Source organism: Cyrtonyx montezumae, unplaced genomic scaffold (genome assembly GCF_038088225.1).
Source record: "Cyrtonyx montezumae isolate F1298 unplaced genomic scaffold, pur_monq_1.0 scaffold_51, whole genome shotgun sequence".
Classification (NCBI taxonomy): domain Eukaryota; kingdom Metazoa; phylum Chordata; class Aves; order Galliformes; family Odontophoridae; genus Cyrtonyx; species Cyrtonyx montezumae.
The window spans coordinates 1,636,669-1,656,212 of record NW_027072058.1 but is presented as its reverse complement, the minus strand read 5'-3'; the positions used below and the strand labels follow the sequence as shown (position 1 = coordinate 1,656,212).

The 19,544-nt window shown below is 46.5% G+C and overlaps 2 protein-coding genes across 2 annotated transcripts; both read right to left on the bottom strand.

Annotated features, from left to right (window-relative positions):
• Window positions 1–1,776: 1,776 nt before the first annotated feature.
• Window positions 1,777–4,478, bottom strand: TICAM1 (TIR domain containing adaptor molecule 1). The gene has a single exon (XM_065748636.1). It carries the CDS (start codon window positions 4,247–4,249, stop codon window positions 2,039–2,041), a length of 2,211 nt encoding a protein of 736 aa, XP_065604708.1. The 5' UTR covers window positions 4,250–4,478; the 3' UTR covers window positions 1,777–2,038.
• A 1,420-nt stretch (window positions 4,479–5,898) lies between these two features.
• Window positions 5,899–18,880, bottom strand: LOC136056476 (perilipin-3-like). The gene is made up of 8 exons (XM_065748681.1): window positions 18,826–18,880; window positions 11,116–11,189; window positions 10,437–10,632; window positions 9,667–9,749; window positions 8,417–9,347; window positions 7,787–7,986; window positions 7,486–7,614; window positions 5,899–7,400 (listed from the first exon to the last, which is right to left on the bottom strand). Exons 1-8 carry the CDS (start codon window positions 18,878–18,880, stop codon window positions 6,849–6,851), a joined length of 2,220 nt encoding a protein of 739 aa, XP_065604753.1. The 3' UTR covers window positions 5,899–6,848.
• Between the last annotated feature and the right edge of the window lie 664 nt (window positions 18,881–19,544).

Below are 19,544 nucleotides of genomic sequence, written 5' to 3'. Positions count from 1 at the left end.
GTACTTAAATGACATCTCTTTATATACTCTGCTTTGTCTTTTGATATAAATGAAATGGGAAGGGATTATACTCTCTTGACGTAAGTATTACCTGCCTCATAAGCACTCGGGACAAACAAGAAGAGTGATGTAGTGTGGCTATCATTAATTTGTTTTTAAGCCTCCGAGCTATGAGTGGGAGATGAAAAGCAGACAAAGGAATTAAAGTTACTGGAGTTAGTTTCATAGCAAGGATTTGGATTTCAGAAATGCTTGGCCTTCTCTGGGCAGGACAAGAAAAGGTGGATAAAATATTTGAAAGTTTTTCCCTTCACTGATTGTTCCTCAAAAATAATTCTCAATAGCTTGATCATTGTTGATGCCTTTTGTTTTCTTTTGCTTTCTTTCAAAGTGTTAGACATGACACGTAAGCAGTGTCTGCAGTTCCATGAGTTCTCCCAGCAGTACTGCTGTGCTATAAGTGATCTTCAGGTATGTAGGAGAGCAGCTGCCACGGCAGGTACAAGAAACCTGTCAGACTTGGGACTGAAGCTGATCTTTGCTCACTTTGGGCTTTCCAGTTACTGGTGCCCTTCTGTGGGCGTCTGCGGAGCTCTCTGGAGTCTCCCGATGACATCTGATCAATGTTTACAAAGTGGCCTTACAGTGTAAAGACGGGGACATTGTCAGCATTTCTCAGCTTCTTAGAGAAACTGGGGAAAAATCAGGGTCACAAGCACATGTACATTGTCATGATGGAAACAAAGCCTTGGTGACAGGCTTCATTTCCATGGTGAGCAAGAGCAAAGAGGGCCCTGAAAACGTGGGATGAGTGAACCTGGTGTTGCAGCTGGAATAGGGCTTTGCCTGTTACGTGGCAGTTGCTCCCTTTGGGTCACTTGGCAATCAGTGCATAATAAGCTTAAAAAAAAACACCCCACAGAGTGTTGTACAGCCTGCTGCTGTGTCTTTCTTAGTTCCTCCACTCCAAACTTCTTGTGAGTGTTAAGGTTGTTCACAAGCTAGAGCAGCTTCTAGCTAACCAGTTTTGCATGGCATTTATTTATAGAAAGTGTAATAAATGGAGAAAAAAAGTGATGTATATGCTTTCTCCAGAGGGGAGGGGCTGTCCTGCTGGCTGCACAAGGACTGTAGTGTGACAGTGTTGCAGTAATACAACAGGGCAAGTATTCAGAGTGACAAGCAAGCAAATACCAGGTCACCTCCCCTTTATCAATTGCACTTGGCCTGAAGGCTGTCTTTAATGAGCACTTTGTAGCTCTGTGTCTCTTCCAAGGGTGAGGAGTATGGTGAGCTGCCCTGTCTCACGAACACAAAGCTTATCTCATTGCAGTTTAGGGGATAACTCAGAATAGTGTTCTCTTGATGCCACAGCCCAGAGGCTTGCAGCCTCTCAAAAGTTTTGAAGCAAGTTCCATGAATTTTCACAGGTCTGATGTGAGGCTGGGGGAGATGGTGCTGCACAAGGGGAGCGTGCCATTCACACAAAGTAGGCACTGGTATGAAAAGGCTACTTTGCAACCATGAGCAAAGAGGGCTGCCTGAAGAGAACAGTGTGACCTTGCAGCGCAAAGCACCTTCACAGGAGGCCACAGTGACACCCCAAAGAATACTGTGAAGATTTTCCCTCAAATGACTTGGTCAGCAGCAGATTATAAAACACAATCTAGATGTGCCATCTCCCAGCCTCCTTCACTTCAGAGGTACAGACATACAGAGATATCCTCAGTTACCCCTTTCCAGATTTTACAGGAAGCAACTGGAGAAATGTAAATATAAATTAATTAAAATTTATTTATAAAACCTTTCAGTTAATCCCCAGAAAATCAAGAAAATAGTTTTTTCATTTAAACGAAAATAAGCAAATGGATAGCAGTCTTAGGAAATGGCATTCTCTTTGTAAAAAAGGCAATTTTCTCCTGTGAAATAGAAGCTATTACACCCCAGTGAAATCAGAATAGTTCCATTTCCAGCAGGATCTCTGTAGTCTAGGGTTTGAAACGAAGTGTGAGTGCCTCTGGCTGAACACCTGCATCTCTTAAGCATTCTCCCAGGATTCTTCCTTGCCGTCCTGTGGACCTGGTGCAGTGGTTTCCACATGCATTGTGTTGTGGTTCCCAATCTGAACCATTCGAGCATGTTGAATGATGATGGGACAGCCACCTCCTGGGTCTGCAGTCTTGTAGTGCTGGCCTGATTGAAGATTAAAAGGTTGGGAAGGGGAGGGACCCAGCTGAGCAGATGTGGGATGACCAGCCCACAGAGGTGGGTACGTGGCAGCAGAGAGAGACACTGGGGGATGGCACTGTTGGGATGAGTGGAGAGGCAGGAACTGTTCTAGCAGCTGCTCTAGGCTTGACTGATTCAGTTGCATTGCTGATGGAGACATCTGGGGAAGGGAGCCAAGGGACAGAGCACCTAAGTTCTGCAGTGTTTGGCAGTGATCCTGATACAGATCTAGTTTCCTTTTCTGCTCTTGGACTTGCTGTATCTGGCACCACATGGCTTTCCTCTCATTGATCTTCCCAGGGGTAAAGGTGTTTTCCACTGTCCTGGCAAACACAGGGGAGTTCTCATCCAAGGCCACCAGCCCACTGAGCATGCTGGGAATCTGACTCCGCTCCAGTGGATTCTCCTTAGGTACAAAAGGAATTACAGAGTTGTGCTTAGAAGGATGCTGGATGGACTCCATCAGAGCTGAGTTTGTTTGAAACATACACTGATGGCACAGGAAGTTCTTAGTCAGCAGAAGGATGAGGAAAGCAGAGTTTTCCATAGCATCCTGAAAGCAAGTCAGCTGGTTGTGTCCTGCAATGAGAAAGTTCTCGCAGAATGTGGCACCATTGGGAACTCCCATGTTCTCCAGCAGGTCCTTGATGCGACAGGCAATATGCTCATCTTCCCTAGCATGTAGAACAACAAAAGTGAAGAACTTTTTCTTTCCACCATTGGGCTCTGGTGCCAATGCTGGTTCCACAGTTTTGGAAGTGGGAGAGCTTTCAAAGGTTGGAGAGGGGGATGAGTGGAGGGGAGCAGGAAATGGTACATTGTAAGGAACTCTTTGAAGAGGAGGGGGAATGGTTGATGAGAAATAGGTTTGAGGAGGAATGGAACAAACTGAAGTAGAAGCAGGTGCAGAGCTGGAAGTGCCTGCTGGAATGAAGGAGTTTTCTATGGGTATGCAGGCAGGACCAGTATCTATTGTGGTCCTTGAGTAAGGAAGACTTGCAGGTAACTTCTGGTTTTGGCCTCTGCTTTCTTTTGGTACCTGATCTGTTATCACTGTGCTGGAAACATCATTACTTTCAACAGGTTGGCCCACAGCACCTAGTGTGGGCAGCTGTGTTTCAAAAGTAGGGAGAGATGGATGACACGAACTGACCTTCAGAGTCTTCCTCAGTTGAGGGACTTGGGGATTTGTGTCCTTCCTGAGATGATTGCTGGGGCTGCTGGTCCTGCCTGTTTCCTGCAGGCTGTGGCTCTGTCTGCCTCCATCAGGCTGTCCAGCATCACTGGTGCTCTCTTCACACAGCTGACTGGACTCACAGGAAGGAGCTACCATGTTAAAAACAGCTGTTGGTGATTGACTGATCAGGAGATTGGTCAAGGAATTGGAGATCCCTGAGGATTGCAAGGTCTGTGGGCCTGAAAGGTCTGAGGTGTTTCTAATCTTCATTGGGGAACTTTTCACCGTGCTTTTTGGGTTGGTCATCCTGAAAAATCCTGTACTCACATCAGATCTCAGTGTCCGAAACTCACTATCTGAATCCACAATGCTGACACCTGACCCACATCTTTCCTGATCTCCAACTGGGATGCTACTGAGTGTTTCCCTCTGAGCATCCCTGCTGGCATTGTTAGCAGCTTGTTCAGCTTTGACCGCAGCTTCGTGACTGCACAGTTTTTCATTTGCCAGCAGCAAGTATATCTGTGCCAAAAGTGCCATGGCACCTGCATCCAGTTGGGGGTGCTGTGAATTCTCACCACCTTTCTGCGCTCCTGCAGTGCCTAGTCTGGTCTGCTGGATGTACAGGGCTGCCAGGTTATCACCCAGAGCATTCAGACAAATTCGTGCATCTGCTTCTTGTCCCAGAGTAAGCAGGACCATGGCTTGCAGTAATTTCTTGCTGGGTGCAAATAACAAATGCTTCAGTTTATGTTTGAGGCTAAGCAGTTTTTCTGCTGGGACCCGAGACAGAATATTAAAAACATCCTCAAAGCTTGGCTGGACCTCAGCACTGTGTGCCATCTCATCAGCTGGTGGCCAAGATGACGGAGTGGAGCAGCATGAATGGAAAAAGCGTATTACAGCATTCAGGTTCAAGGTTTATTTCCCTGCAGCACTCTGCAATGTCCTGGTCATAATTCCTGTACCATGCAAGCAGTGGCTTTTTGCAACTCAGAGACTCCTCTCAGAAGTGAGACATCTCTGTCCTGAAGAATGGAGCAGATGAGCCTGTGAGAAGAACATGGGACATTGAGAACACTGAGAAACAAAATGAGGCAGAGAGCTCCCAGGCTCTATGAACTTTTTTCACCCCCAGGTTCACTGCTTACAGATATGCCAGTGCATACGATACGCTACACACCTCAAGCAAAGAGGAAGTTCTTTACATTCATTTCACACTGTTGACAACTATTTTAAAGTCACTGCTAAACAAATCATGTATTTAGGTAAAGTCAAGAACTTGTCTCCACCAGGGCCCCTCTGGCCGCTCTTTTGCTCCTTGCAGTGGGCAGCTGGGAAATAAAGCCCAGAAAAACAAATCCCCAGGAAGGCCAAGAACACCCACACATCTGCTGCTGGGCTGTCTCATGTCAACGTGAACATCGATGTGGTCTCCTTTATCTAATCCCTTGGTTCTCCTAAGCCACTGCAGTCACCAGCACTGGCTGAGCGGGGTTAGATTGAATAGTGGACCTGCAGGACACAGAGGGCTGCTGCTCTGCACACAGCCTGGCAGAACAGCTTTTTGCACTTAAAGGAAACTGGGGCGTTTACAAATAGTTCCTGACTGGGGAAAGTCTAAATTTAATTTTTTTTTCTCACTCAGAAAAATCGTTTAATTGCCTAATGAATGACCTGAAGCTGAACCTGAGGAAGTTTGTGGCTCTTTTAACGACAACTGATTCAGTGAAACACTCGATGGGGGGAGGGAAGGAAAGAAATGCAGAGCAGGACCTTTGTAACCCGTCGATACCCTTCCGCTCTGTGAGTCAGTGGAATGCCCCAAATGCCCCGGGCCGCCCGCTGTCCCGAGGTGGGGCCGCGATGCGCAGCGTTTCCGCGGAGCCGCACCACGAGCACCGCTTCTCCGTCACCCCCGGCCTCTCTCTCACCGCCGCCCCACCCCGGCTGTGCGGCCCTACCTGCGCCGTTCCCGCTTCGGAGCCCTCGGCCCTACTCCCAGCCGCGCCGAGCGACGCTGCCCCAGGCCCGGCCTGGAGCCGCGGACGAGGCCCGAAGACGGACACTCCGCACTCGGGCCGCCGCTGTCCGACAGGGACCGCCTCCACACGAGGAAGCGGAGGAGTTCGGCCGCGGCGTTGGGGCGGGCCCAAAGGAACCAGGGAGGGAGCAGCACTTGCGCAGCCGGGGCAGGAAGGCCGGCCCCCAGCAGCCCTCCTCCCCGTCGACCGACCCTGCTGCGCTCACGCCCGGCGGAGGATAAGTCACGGCGTCGTGTGCTGTCACTCTCTGTAACAGCTCCTGGAGACAAGCTGCCAAGAGCACAGCCACTAGGACTGCGTCTTCTTCTAGCGAGAGGCTTTTGGCATCACTCCTCCCAGCGTCAGGGGCCAGAGGCACGACGAGTGAGCGGCTGGAGGCAGCAGGGCAGCCGAGGGGGGGCAGCAGTACCCAGAGGCAGGAGAACCACGTTCCTCCTATGCCAGCTCTCCCCTACAAACATTTATCATGCAAGAAATGATTTGTCCAACACAAGCTCCCTACCTGCTCCAGCTAAAGAAAAGAAAACAAGTTTTATTTTGAAGTGTTTTCCGTTCCACCAGCCCTAGCCGTGTTGCCATACTAGGACAAAACAAGTGACACCAGGAACAGCTACAAAGCCTTGTTTGCTTGGAAGAAGTGAACAGTACCTGTCTCCCCATTTTGTTCACAGAATACTCCTACAAACACAGCAGAGTAACTCCTGGATAAAGCCACAGGATATTTCACTCATTGAGTTAATTTAGACACAAGCAGATAATTGCTGTAGTCCTTTTTATGATCAGAAAAGACAGTCCCTCCGCAGATTTACATACTTACAAGAAAATCCCTGTACAAGAGAGCAAGTGTTTGGCTGATAAAGACAAGTCGCTTCTGAGAAGCAGCCTGTTGCCCCCAGCTGTTCCTGGTCTGCTGCAGGGCTCAGTTTCTCAGGAAACTAAAGTCAGAAAGGAAGTAGTGTCTGTAACACGTTTTAAAACTTCATGAGGAAAACTGTCAGAGGTCAAGTGCATAATCTTTAACATCTCTGCAGCTTGGATTAAGTCATTAAAATAATTCAATATTAAAAGTAACTTGAGACTTCTCACCCTCAGTTTGTCTCAGCAAGAATTGCCATTCACACATACATCTGTGCTGGCAATTAAAAAAAATACAAAATACAGGCCCTCTACCTCCCCTTTTCAGATTAGCACGCTTGAACAAAAAAAAATACACAGAAATCTGGAATCACCCCACCTTAGTCATCAAGCCCCCTTGCAAACTACATCTTAATGTAAACTCATCCTGTGACAGTATGAGAGCAGAAGGCACAGACCCAGCATGACTGACAGTTGTGCATATGATTAAAAGACTAAGAGATGTTCTACTCAAGGGGCCTCATCCAGAAGAGCTGAGCTTCTCAGGGATCTTCCTTCAGTGCATTAGTTATTATCTCCTTTGCAGCCAACACCTCTTCTGCACCTATCTTCTCTTCTAGCTTCTCTAGCATTCCACATGCCTCCCCCAGAATTATTTTTGCTCCTTTTGGTTCTTCAGATCTCTTAGTCACCTTCTTTGATGAAGCAGCCTTTTCTAAGGCAAATGATGTTATATTACTCTTCTCCTTTTTACCTCTTCTGCTATCCTGTGACACTTCAGCTATTGCCTTGAAAGGACCCACAAGCCAGTTTAGAGGGGTGTTCTGAGTTACATACTCAAACAGGACATCCAGAGACCTTTGGGCTTCAGCCACACGGTTCTGGCTCTTGGTCAGAGTTGTGCTGGAGAGATCCTGAAAAGAATTAGCACTGGCAAAAGAAGTATGGAGCTTCTTGATACTTCGAGCTGCCTGATGCACAACTTCTTGGATATTCCTGGGGAGGCCATGGATGCTGGCTTTCAGATTCTCATAAATAGGTTGTAGCTGCTGGGTGGTGATATGCAGCATAGATAGAGTCCGTGATTCTATCTGCTGGGAAAGAAATATAGCTCAGCCACTGTAGCAGATGAGATGCACACTATCCACAAGAGATCCAATTACATACACCCACATATACCTCCGGTTGGGAAGCTGTTTTAACTTGGTGTCCCTTGGGTTGGGTCAGACACCAGCTCACCCACAGCTGATGGAGTTTCTCTTGCCCATCCAGAAGCTTCTGGCCAACCTCCTTTTTCACAGATTCAATCTGATAGGAAAAATAAGAAGCATAGTTGTATGGCATACACAAAATTAGCTAAGCTTTTGTCAGCACTTCAGACAGGGAGGGACACAGCTGGACGCAGGATGGAAAAGCACCTACATCTGGTTCCTAGAGCAGAAAGGTTGCAAATGGAAGGGAAAAAAAAGCATGTTTGTACCAGATTTATTGCCAGCTGTAGTTGTGAGAGTGTGTTCTGAGTGCTTTGTTTAACATGCTGCAGCTTGTTCAGGGAGAACTGGTAGGCTCGGTGGCGGACTTTGTTAGAGAGGGAACCCAGTCGAACGAAGTAACTCTGCTGCTGTTTCTGCTCCTCCACAGAAGCCATACCAAATCCCTCAACAGCAGTGGCAAGTTCACCTGGAGGAAACAAGAACAGAGATGTAGCTGTGCTCCATTCCCCTAGCTGTAAGGAACGGCACGGAGTATAAAATCCCACAATGGAAAAGTGGAAGACTGATGTTGCTGTATAAGCAGTAGAGGTTTGCAGATATTCAAATATTAAAGGTGGGCTAGTCCCCAGTCAGAGTGTTCTCTTCAGATAAGCAGACTTGACAGACAGGTTGAAGCAGGCACCCACACATTTGTCTTGAGGCTGTAGCGCAAGGAGTAGCCAGCAAATTCTTGAACTCCATCCCATAGTAAGCAGCAAGGCAGTGTTGACAGAAAGCCACCCTGGTAATAAATTCAGAGCTACCTGTCTATTTAGAGGACTCTTTCAGCATCAGGTGCTCTACAGCCACATGAGAAAGACTTTGCATTTACAACCGCCAGCTCAACATTTCCTCACCTAGTTCCTCTTCAGTCATGGGGAGGTAGTGATCCACCAGATCTTCTGATACACTCAGGACAGATTCAACACCACCTGCCACTGCTTGTCCCATTGTCTTGGCTTTGCTTACACTGTTGGTCACCACTGAATTAGTTATCTCCACACTCTCCTGGATGGCCTCTCTGCTCTGCTCAAGGGCTGAATTTATTTTTCTAGCTATGGAGCTATAGGCAGCATCCAGAGCTGTACTGACTGTTGAAGTAATCACTGACTTGGTCTTCTCAACACCATCCTGAACAGCCACTTTTGTTAGATCCACTGCCTCTATCACCTTGTTAGTCACAAGGTCCTTGGCACCCTGGGCAACCTCCACAGCACTGACAATAGTATTTGCTACTGCAGACTTAGTCAGTCCCACGCTGTCCTCCACAATGTGCTTACTGAGATCCACAGCTTCTGTCACCTTGTTACTCACAAGGTCTTTGGTACCCTGGGCAGCCTCCACAGCACCGACAATAGTGGCAGTAACCGCAGACTTGGTTAGTCCCACACTGTCCTCCACAATGTGTTTAGTGAGGTCTACTGCTTCAGTCACCTTGTTAGTGACAAGGTCCCTGGCACCCTGAGCAGCCTCCACAGCACTGACAATAGTATTGGCAACTGCAGACTTGGTTAGTCCCACGCTGTCCTCCACAATGTGTTTAGTGAGGTCTACTGCTTCAGTCACCTTGTTAGTGACAAGGTCCTTTGCACCCTGAGCAGCCTCCACAGCACTGTTAACACTGGAAGCAACCATCGACCTAGTCAGATTAACACCATCCCCAACAGCATTTTTAGTGAGATCCATAGCTTCAGTCACTTTATCAGCCATTGCTTCTTTTGCCTCACATGCAGCATCCATAGCTGATGTCACTTTGGTGGAAACCAGCTGCTTGGTGTCTGAAAATACCTACAATAGGAAGGGGATAAAAGATTATTTTTTTCCTGAAATAGTTTTTTCTTCCTCAAAGTAGCTTTTCCAAATAGATAATTATTTGCACTCGTGGTAGACCAGGAAAACAGTAAACTTATCTAGAAGTACACGTTTGTTTCCACATGCTGAAGGCATATCCCCAGCTTTCATCGGCTAGCTGAGTCTCCAGCCCATACCAGGGACTGACCTGATAAAGCACTGTTGCCAAATTTTTATTTTTCCAAGTTCCCCTGTACCCATAACAGTTCCATCAAGCAAGAGATCAACCCCTGACTTCCCCAGGAAAAACTTTTACCTTATCTGCTGGCTGTTGAAGAAAAGGCAAGTTCTCCTCCAGTTGATCCAGTCTTTTACAGGCATATTCATTTACAAGTGCAACTAGACAAAAAAAAAAAAAAGACAGTACCAGTTTAGTCTTCAGTTTGGAGAGGGGCTTTTGACCCTACAGTGGCCAACACAGAGTACTCATAAAAGCAAACAAAAAAATCACTGTTCGGGGATGAAATGCATGTGGGGGGTATAGCAGATATATCAAGTCAGTCTGAAACAGTGATTAAGCACCTGTCAGGAAGGCAGAGCCAACCCAGGGGAGCTCAGGCGCATGCAGTGTATCTGAGTGACAGGAAGGGATGAAGCCAGGATCCACACCTTCCCAGACATCATTTAGGGGATGGCAGTGGAAGTGAGTGTATCTTGCTAGAGATCCTTTGTATCTGAGGTTTTCTAAAAGGTAAGCAGGTTTTCTTCCCCTGTTTCTATATCCACGGCTGCTGCATTTGGGCTTGTCCTTGTTTGCTACAGCCAAAGACTTAACCACCCTGCTATTACTGCTGTACTTTCCATCACATTATAGCATTAAAGTGGAGTCAAGAGGTCAGACTTCACATACACCCAGCAAACTGAATGAGTTTACTGAGCTCCTGAGAGCAAATGAGGAGGGGACTCAGTGCTATGGTTAACTAGAACATTCTATAGGAAATGGCTGTCACTAAACAGGTCCGTGAATCTTCCCTCCCCTTTTACTCCTTCTGTATAGGAAGAGTCTCTTCTTCCCTCTTCACTTACTTTGTGAGTCAAGTTGGTTCAGTAGGGGCTGTGCCCCACCAACAACACTGCCTACTGCAACTGCAGCCACAGTCTCAGCCACACTGCAGACACCACTGAGGCAAGGATGTGTCTCCTTGGTAGAGCTGTAGGCAGATGAGACCAGGTTGAATGCAGAGTTGAGCAAGGGCAGGTTGGTTATCCGGTTGACAGCACTCTGAAACCAGAGAGAAATGACTGAAGTCAGAGACCCAGCCTCAACCTGGTGTATGAATACAAGCCATGAAAGATTCTAAGGCAACATTCAGTCTATCTCATCATCCTTTTTAGGCTCAGAATTGAGGAGACTTGTCCAAAGACTAGTCTCTATTGATAGCAAGCCAGGATTAGAAGCTGGAGTTCCAGGTTTGTCACTGCTGACTCACACTGGGTTTCAGCACCATCAAGCTCAAATGTAGAACTAGGACCTATAATAGCTAATGTTTCAGAATTATTTGTGTTACCTGAGCCAGGCATGGAATATTTCCTGAGCAAGCTTGCTTATGCATCAGCTGAGTTTATGTTTAGGCACAGCTTCATTTGGTCATTCCTTCTGCTACCTCTAGCCCATTTTTGAGGTGCTGGTAGAAGTTGCTAACCCTGTATGTCAACAGGTAGTTTAACTGCCATGTGATAGTGCATCAGGCTTCACAGCACCTACCTCTTGCTGCTGTTCCTTGGCCTCCTGAACTCTTTTTGAGATCTGCTTTGATGCCATAGTGAAGTCAGCTGCAGCTGAAAGGTTAAAAAAGGGCATAGATGTACAACTTAAGATTCTTCCAGTGAATTACAGTCATAGCAATACTAGTGGGAAGTAGAGGGCAACAAAATTGAGATCCAAAACAGCCTAGAAACTTTGCAGAATCACTCATCTTTCTTGCAGGAATGTGAAGATATTTGAGAGGCTGTATGATTTACAGTGTACAAGTATTTGTATGGAACAAGAGACTGTACTACTGTACTCCATCACCTCCCTCAATCCCAAACAGTGAAATACTTCAAAGAAAGCAACCTTCTTAATTTACTGAAGCTAGTCAAATGCCACCAGCAAAGAAGGAAGTAGAAGTGGATGAGAACTACTTTTTAATCTCAGTTGTGCATTTTCTGTGCAAGACATGCACTCCTGGTTCAGCTTCCCACTTTTCAAGGACTGGCATAAAGGAAAGCTGTGCCCTGCAGAAGCAGGGCTAGTAGTGTGAATCACAGTCATATATTACTACTGTACTAAGAAGCCCTGCTGGAATATAACTACTCTGTTTCATAATTGCTCAAAAACCTTTAATGATTAAGAATAGTCCCACTATAGCTTCTTTATAGTGTGGAAACCTTTAGCCTCTATACCAATTTCAGCAACACAAAGTCTCACAGCTCTGGGAAGAATACAAAGATTTTCTGGAGCTTACCTGCTGTTTTCCTGCTGTGGCATTCTGACTGTCTACTTAAAAACACAATTCTTATCCTACCAGCCAGCTAGTAGAACTGGACAGCAAAATTTACCTCCTGTGATACTAAGTCTCAGAAGTATTTTGACTATATAATTGGATTTTAGAAGTATAAAAGTGATGCAATAGCTTGAATGTGTATTGATCTCATTAACCTAGATCTAGGTTGGTATCTGGACACACCAGAATCACAACAGATCTATGATTACACTTTGCCTCAGTCAGGCATAGCAAAGACTTGAGCATACTTGTTCTTCCTTTCAGTATCTCTCTGCCTCCCTGCCTTACCAGCTAGTCTCTCTTCTTGGAATTCCTACAGCATTTTTTCCAGTGGGAAACCCTCAAACCAGAATTCCTCATAAACAAGATTCTCAAGCCAAGAATCAGACCCTGGGCAGACTATCCAAAATGCCTGCCATCTGATATGCAACAAAGACTGCTGTCTTTTTCTTGTCAGCTTTGTCTTGTTTAATGCTTACATTTTTGCTGCAGAAACAGAAGCAGAGTGTTGGGACAGAAACAGCGAAACAGACTTTTTTTTTGCTTTGAACTGATGATGGACAGAGCTTGGGGAGACTTCTCAGAAGTCAATGCCACACTGTTTGACAGCCTGGCAAGTTATGTAAGCAATTAGTTGGCTTTGTAGTGAGATCTGAGCAGGGCCATTAGGGATGCAGAGTACATGTCTACAGCATAAGTTGTCACAGAAACTGGGACACTCCCCCCACACTTCTGGAGGGCCAGCTGACACCACCACAAAGGTGCATCTTGAATTCAGACTAGGAAAACTTTTTAGAAAATTGCTGCAAGTAAAAGCAAGGCTTGAATGCATGCCTCAGGCACAAAGCCCACATGATTTCTTCAGTCGGTAGTTACTCCTCTCACACTATTTAGGAATAAATTTGGGTTTTTTTGAAGCTGAGAAGCACAGCTATTTCAACACCATTACAAACAACTCCTTTACTGAGTTGCTTCACTTCTCAGCAGGTGAGAAACACTTGTACCGTAGTGTCTCACTGGCTGGTGTCAGGGTTAGCATACAGAACAAAGAGCAGCCAAAAGCAGTACTCTAGCTGCAAGCATAAGTCAGGAGTAACTCCTTGGATGATGAAAGACATTAAAAAAGCCAGGATAAGGTTAGAATCAACCTCTGAAGTACTAAGAACTCTTAGTTATGAAGGCAATTGTTAGTGACAATCCTCACAGCACAATCATGTTAGAACATCATTTGCCACCCTCCAGAGGAATGGGTGTGTTGCAACTCTAGTGCTTGTAGCATGGACTTGTTTTTGTGAGTCATAGTGCAGTTTTGTTTTCTCTTCCTATGCTCTAGCCTATTGTGGTGGGGAGCAGATCTCACATTGTTCCACATCACTGGGAAGCACTAGCACTCAGCAATTGTTTCATGCTCACTGGAGAGAAGCATGACTCTGAACTGCAAGCAGAGGTAAGTGGTAACTGCAAGCAGAAATCCCAGTCACATCCACCAGCAGGCAGCCTCCCAGGGAAGAAAACAGAAGTAGCATCACCATTTGCTTTAAATGCATGAAGCAAACTAATTCTCCCTTATCAGGGCAGCTCTGTCTTGCAGATGATTTCATATTACTACAGCCAAGATATCAGGTCACTGCTGGAGAACATTCTCAGAACAGTTTTAGAAAGATGAAACCTCTCATTGGATCTCTCCAGTGTGGCACAATCACATTGCCCACTTTGGCACAACTTGGAATTCAGCAGAAATAAGGGCTAAGGCACCAGAACTCCTGAGCTGTGACCTGTTTTCTCTACCTCAGCCTATTACAGCCATTGCAATGGAGCATCCTGGCACAAAAGTGCTTCTTTGCTGGAGTAAGCAGCTCCCCCCATTTCTGTCTCTGACAACAATCAGTATATACACATTTATAACAATAAAAAACATTCTAAGCCTACACAAGGCTTTTCTGGAAAGAAGGGAAGCTGTTACATTATCCTACAGATGGAGATGTAGGATCTCATTCAGGAATCTTTTCTCCCCTCTAAACTTTATCTATGGAAGACTGATTGAGTGACACCAATGTGCCCTGTTCAGTAGCTTAACTGGTAGTTCTTCAATGAACATTAACAAACAAGGCTATATTCTGCAATTTAGATATGACTGGGGAGAACTATCCAGGACAGAGGTATTGATTTGTGTTTGAAGGACTTGCATTCTTTTTCAGATTTGTCACTGATACCCTGGTTACCATAAATGCGGTTGGCATAACATGATCAAGAGGAGTTTCTGCTGCTGGAGGGAAAGGCAGTGCCCACAACCAACAGAGGTTTGCAAACACTGAAGGCAGAGCAAGATCTAGAATGGGGGGTTAGACAATTTGGACTTTAACCTTGGGACAGTGGATACAGAGTTGGTGGCAGAAGTACACATCTGCAACCTTCCTAAAAAGGCTATCAGCTTTAGGGAGCCTCAAAGGCTAAAACTACTTCTGCAGCGGGAGTCAAGAATTGCTCACTCCCAGAATCCCAGGGGAAAATGAACACCACAGCCAGTGGTCATTAGTAAGTACTTCCTTGAGACAGGAAGCATACAAGCTACATGAGTTCCTATTATTCAGAAATAATTAAAACTGCTCCTTCTACCCTAAAGTAGGTGGGCTTTCCAGTACTTGCTGTTTCCTGATTGTAACACCAACAGAATTCCCACAGCTCTGGACCACAGCTGGAACTTCCAGAGCAAGAAACACACCCTACAGACTACTAAAAAAGGTATTTTAGTCTGTCAGTTTCAGCAGAACCAACTTTGGTACTTATGCAGTTTCAGGTAGCCACAGCCACATGCAGAACTCTGTCAGTGTTGAGAAACACCGCGCTGTTTTGCCAAGTCCTCCTTCAAGCAGGCAGGGCTATATGCATAGCTGCAGCCTCTGTCTGCCCACGAGCAAGAAGTTCCCTTCTCACTTGAGCTAACCCCTTTGTTAACACTATTATCATGCCTCCACCAAGCAATCATCACAGGGAAATAGCTATGGTCAGTACTGTCAACAGGAAGGGCACAAACACCCTATCACAGGTCAGCAGCAGGCACATCACACACAGTCATGTCCTGCAAACCCCTTGCCCTGCTGTAATCTCACCAGCCAGGGAAGTGCTTTTGAACCTACAGCTGTCCAAACCACAGCTAAAATCTGCAGGGTTGCCAAGAACTTATCTCAGGGCTAGGAAGAAGCCTTCAATCTTCTTCCCATGGTCTACCAGGTGCAGTACTGCCACCAAGATGTCACTTTATTTCTCCAGTAGTCCATTCCAAGCCATCTTTTGTGGCCAAACATGGGGAAAAGCAGCAGACAACATTGGGACTTGTAGCAGAAGCAAGAGCCAGCTTGGGGCACAGCCTCTGCCCTCCATACCTGGGAGGGCTGCAAAGCAAGAGGTAGACTCAGGAGCTCCACAGTATGGAAACAAACCCAACACCTTTCCCAGCAGCCCTGCCTCACCTACCTCAGCACACCCGTCAGTCCAACCACTCCAACAGCACAGGCAGGGAGCCAACCTCTCGCCTCACTTAAATACCCCATGGGCCTGATGAGCAGCCGAACTAGCCAATGGAGGCATGGCACATGCTCCCCTTGCCAATGGGGAGAGAGAGGCGGGAGTTGTGAGGGGGCTTCTCTGAGCGTTGGGGCTGGGGTCTCACAGGGGGACCCATCGGAGGGAATCTGTTCCCACTGTGCATCTTGGCCTGGTAGGGAGTGGTGCAGTGGGGGAGTGGAAGCTGGAGGTGCTACCATGGGGCCCACCTGGTGCTTGGCCCTCAGCCTGCAGGTGCTGCTCCGAGCTGGAGCTCACAGAATGTCAGGGATTGGAAGGTACCTTGAAAAAAAAACCTGGTCCAGTCTCCCTGCTGGAGCAGGAGATGGGTGAAGTTGTTGTGCCATACGTTCTGCCTTGTGTCTGGGAGCCCAGAGAGGTCCAGAAGCAGGTTGAGAGCTATTTATGCAAACCCTCCAACAAAGAACTGCTGCAGAATTGTCTGTGCTGTCAGGGATTCATGTATGGGCCTTGTCCATCACCCACAGTGTGGGTGCAAACAGGATTGCAGCTCTCATTCAGCTGTGGTTTGGGAGCAAAAGCTCAGCCGGTTTCCCAGGTTGGGGCTCAGCCACTGCCAGCAGGCAGCTCGTGCTTGGCTTTTGCCAAAGCTGTGTTAGCAGCCAGTAACATGGTTGGCAAGTGCTTGTGTTGGGTAGCTCAACATGCTTTGCCTGGCATTAAGGCATTGCCCAGAAGTCCCAGAGAAGCAGGGCAGAGGGTCTGTGGTTCAGCCACCGTGTTTCCTTTGCAGATCTCCCCTGCAGCATGAGTGCTGGAACTGCAAAAGAAGACACACTCACCCACAGACTGTGCCTGTGCACAGCAAATACACAATGAGGAAAGGTGCTGCTTCTCCAGTTTGCTGTGATTTTCGAGGTAGGACTTGCCTCCCATTTTTATACTTGCAGAATGCTCAGCAATACAGGACTCTCAGCTTGGCTGGGAGAAATATGGGCTCTTTAATAGATAAAATAAAAAACATTTCAGTTAATGTTTTGTTTTTCTGTTTGTGCTATTTCATGTTCAGATCTCAAAAGCTAGTTTGAAGCTATTAATTAAGCTTCCTGTTGTCTGTTTTCGAGATCTGAGGGAGAGGAAACTGAGGCACAGGTAAGAATCATCTGAAGTCTTCTAAAGCTATTCAGCTGATTGAGTCACGTTGTTTTTGGCCTGTGCATGCAGGAGACCTCAGGTCTCATTTCTGCATTGCCTATGGTAAACCATGAAGGAGATGGGGAGCATCGATGTGTTTTGAAAATGTGTAGTTGTTAAGCTAACAGAAATGTTGACAATTATCACTTTGCAGCTTTGAGGTTAAAAGGAATCCCCTTCCTTACCTGAGTCAGACATTTCAGGCAACAAGTCTGTGATGGTCTCTGGAGATCTGTAGTCTGCCTCTCATGATCACTTTTTTTATATTGTGATGTGCACAGGGGAAAGGATGGATGTTCTTGTCCATCCTCTGAAGATCTGAGAAAACATTTTCCATTCAGGAACCCAGGAATCAAGAAATGAGTCCTGTGGTTTTTTAAATATTTGGGCTGTATGTGGAGAGTAGGCTGTGTGTTCACATAAGCTGGTCCAGGGGTGTGAAGGGTCAAAGCAGGCTAGATCTGATGGTGATGGTGAAAGTCTCATAAGACAGCCTAAATTCATCTTCTAAATGGGTACAACAGCACTCGCAATCTGCACGACACATCTTCATGTGACTTGTAGCACAGATGAATTTGTGTAGAAGTGAGAATTCCCATTTGCCTTGTAAGTGGCAGGTGATTTGCACGAGTTAACACCAGAAATTATAATTAATGTGTCAATGTTTGATATCTAAAGTGTGACTTTGGTGACCCAGGGCAAAAATAGTAATGCATGGAGCTCCTGGCCTGTACTGTCAGAACTCTGAAATTATGGAGACTGTACTTTAAGAGCAAAGGTTTGCATGCTAATTTCTGTGATTCTTGTTACTTGTAATCTACCATATAACTAAAACAAAGATAAAATCAGTTCAGAAGTTTGGTGGGTGTGGGAAGGGTGTAGGAGGCAGCAGAGAAATGTGCTTGGGGACGAGAGAGAGAGAGTCATGCTGGCTGGAGCAAAAAAACCCTCTGGAACCAGGCAGTGTTATTCTGTAGCCTTTGTGCATATGCTATGACATCAAAACATAGCGGAAGTATGGAGGATTTGAAGGATCAGGCCTGTGTTAGTCTCAATTCTTATCCCTTCTCTGCGGTGTGTCACAGCTCAGCGTCATCTCTTTGGGGACCAGAAGCCATGCATGACACTCCATCTGCCGGTGCTCATCTGCTGCAGCAGAAACAATCTTGTTCATCTTCACTAATGGCCTTTACTCCATTAGTAATCTGCCAAGATGCCATGGTCACCTTCCCCAGGACAGATTCAGGCACGAGAAGAGATGATTCAAGAGTGAGGCATGTGTTGCTGTGATTTCTGTTCCTTGTTTAAGTCAAGCAAAGCCCTCAGGCTTCCATCAAACTCCTTGAGAAGCTCTGTGCTGCTTAGCTCTTTTCATAGCTGCAGCACAGAGTTGTCTGGAACTCGCTGAGGGGACAAGTCAGCCTGTGGTCTTTGCCATTTGTTGCTTTGCAAGGTCCACAAGATGGTGAGACTGATAGCCATGTGCCCCTCCATGCCTGGAACTTCTGCTTTCATATTCCTGTCTTTGTATCCTCCACCACTTCCCTTTGATGGGAGTGACTGATCCTTTGGGTAGCAGTGCAAAAATGGCTTCAGCTGGTAATGTCACTTCAAAGCACTTAACCCTTCTTGCTCCAACTTCTGGTCTGCTGCAGCAGTAGTTCTTGCTCCTCACAGCAGCTTTGTCCAAGACCACACTATGAACAAATGTTGGATGTCCTCGTGCTAGTCCTGCAGTGCTGGCTGTTTGGATCTAGAGCAGAGTGAGGTAGGGCCGTGGCAAGAGACTCCTTGCTGGATCTTGTCTTATTCCACCCAGCTGTTAGTATGACTTTGCAAGATAGCCTCTAAAGGCAATGGTCTTCAAAGTGCTGTGGCCTTCTGAAAACAATTTGCTAGTGAGGTACCAAAAGCTTCAGCCTAACTTTTACCTCCCAACCTTGATCTTCTAAGCCTTCAAAACGTTTTCCTTGTTCGAGTCATGCTGCAGCTCTCTGCTGCCCTCGCCCTGCATCAGCCAAAACTGTACTTCCATGTATTCTTGAAGCCTGGCTGCCGGTGTCCCTTGGAGAGTTTCCCAATCTCATCTTCCCTTCCAGCAGCTAACCCTAGCACATGGGCAGGCAGCAGCAGCTCAAGCAGGTCCCTGCCCAGGGCTGTCTTTGCCCTCACTATAGGGAAAATCCTGGGTGTTTCTTGGCTGCTCTTACAGTCTTCCAGTTCAGCTTTGTGCAGGTTTTCACACTCAGGGTGGTTTTGTAACATGCCTGGTCTGCTTCTCCCTCTACTCCTGCACTCTTGCTTTCAATGCTTTAAATTTTCACAAACTGGGCTGGATATCCCTGCTGGCAGAGGAGCTGAGATATTGTTTTCTCTCAGCATGGAGGGTTTAACAGTGAAGAAAAATGTTTTCAATCAGGATTCTAAAAGGAATGTCTAGAAGGATCCAGGTACACTATTAAGCAACACTACTTGAGACTTCAACCCAGAAAACCCAAACATGAGATGCTTTAGATGTGTGACCTGTCCTTAAGGGTGAAAACTGTTTTCCCAATGCACAACCTTTATTCCTGCTCCCTGCCAGCTCTGTAATATCTGAAAATCTCTTCAGACTGTGGAGTTTGCTGCTGCAGTGGGTCAAGGTTAAGACTTCAATGCATCTCCAGGGGGAAAATGATTTTCTTGCAAGGCAAAGCCTTCAGATCTGGGAGGAAATGAAGCCTGACTGCTGCAGGTCGCAGGTCACATCCAAGGCTTTTATGCACTGACACATGCCTAACCTTTGGTTCTAACATAATCTAGGCCAGTGACTTTCAACCTGTGATCTGTGGCTTAGCTGTGGGATCCCCAGCAGATCCTATGAGAGCAGGGGGGTAAGGGAGGGACACATGCTGCACTCTTGCTGTATGCATTCACTACAGCAGTCTGC

Bases quoted from the DNA above. Each gene is read 5' to 3' on its own strand.
- TICAM1 (XM_065748636.1), bottom strand. From the start codon at position 4,249: ATGGCACACAGTGCTGAGGTCCAGCCAAGCTTTGAGGATGTTTTTAAT.
- LOC136056476 (XM_065748681.1), bottom strand. From the start codon at position 18,880: ATGTTACAAAACCACCCTGAGTGTGAAAACCTGCACAAAGCTGAACTG. The intron at 9,348-9,666 runs GTAAAAGTTTTT...TTCCTATTGTAG, and splicing joins TTCAACAGCCAGCAGATAAG to GTATTTTCAGACACCAAGCA. The intron at 7,987-8,416 runs GTGAGGAAATGT...TGTTTCCTCCAG, and splicing joins CATGACTGAAGAGGAACTAG to GTGAACTTGCCACTGCTGTT.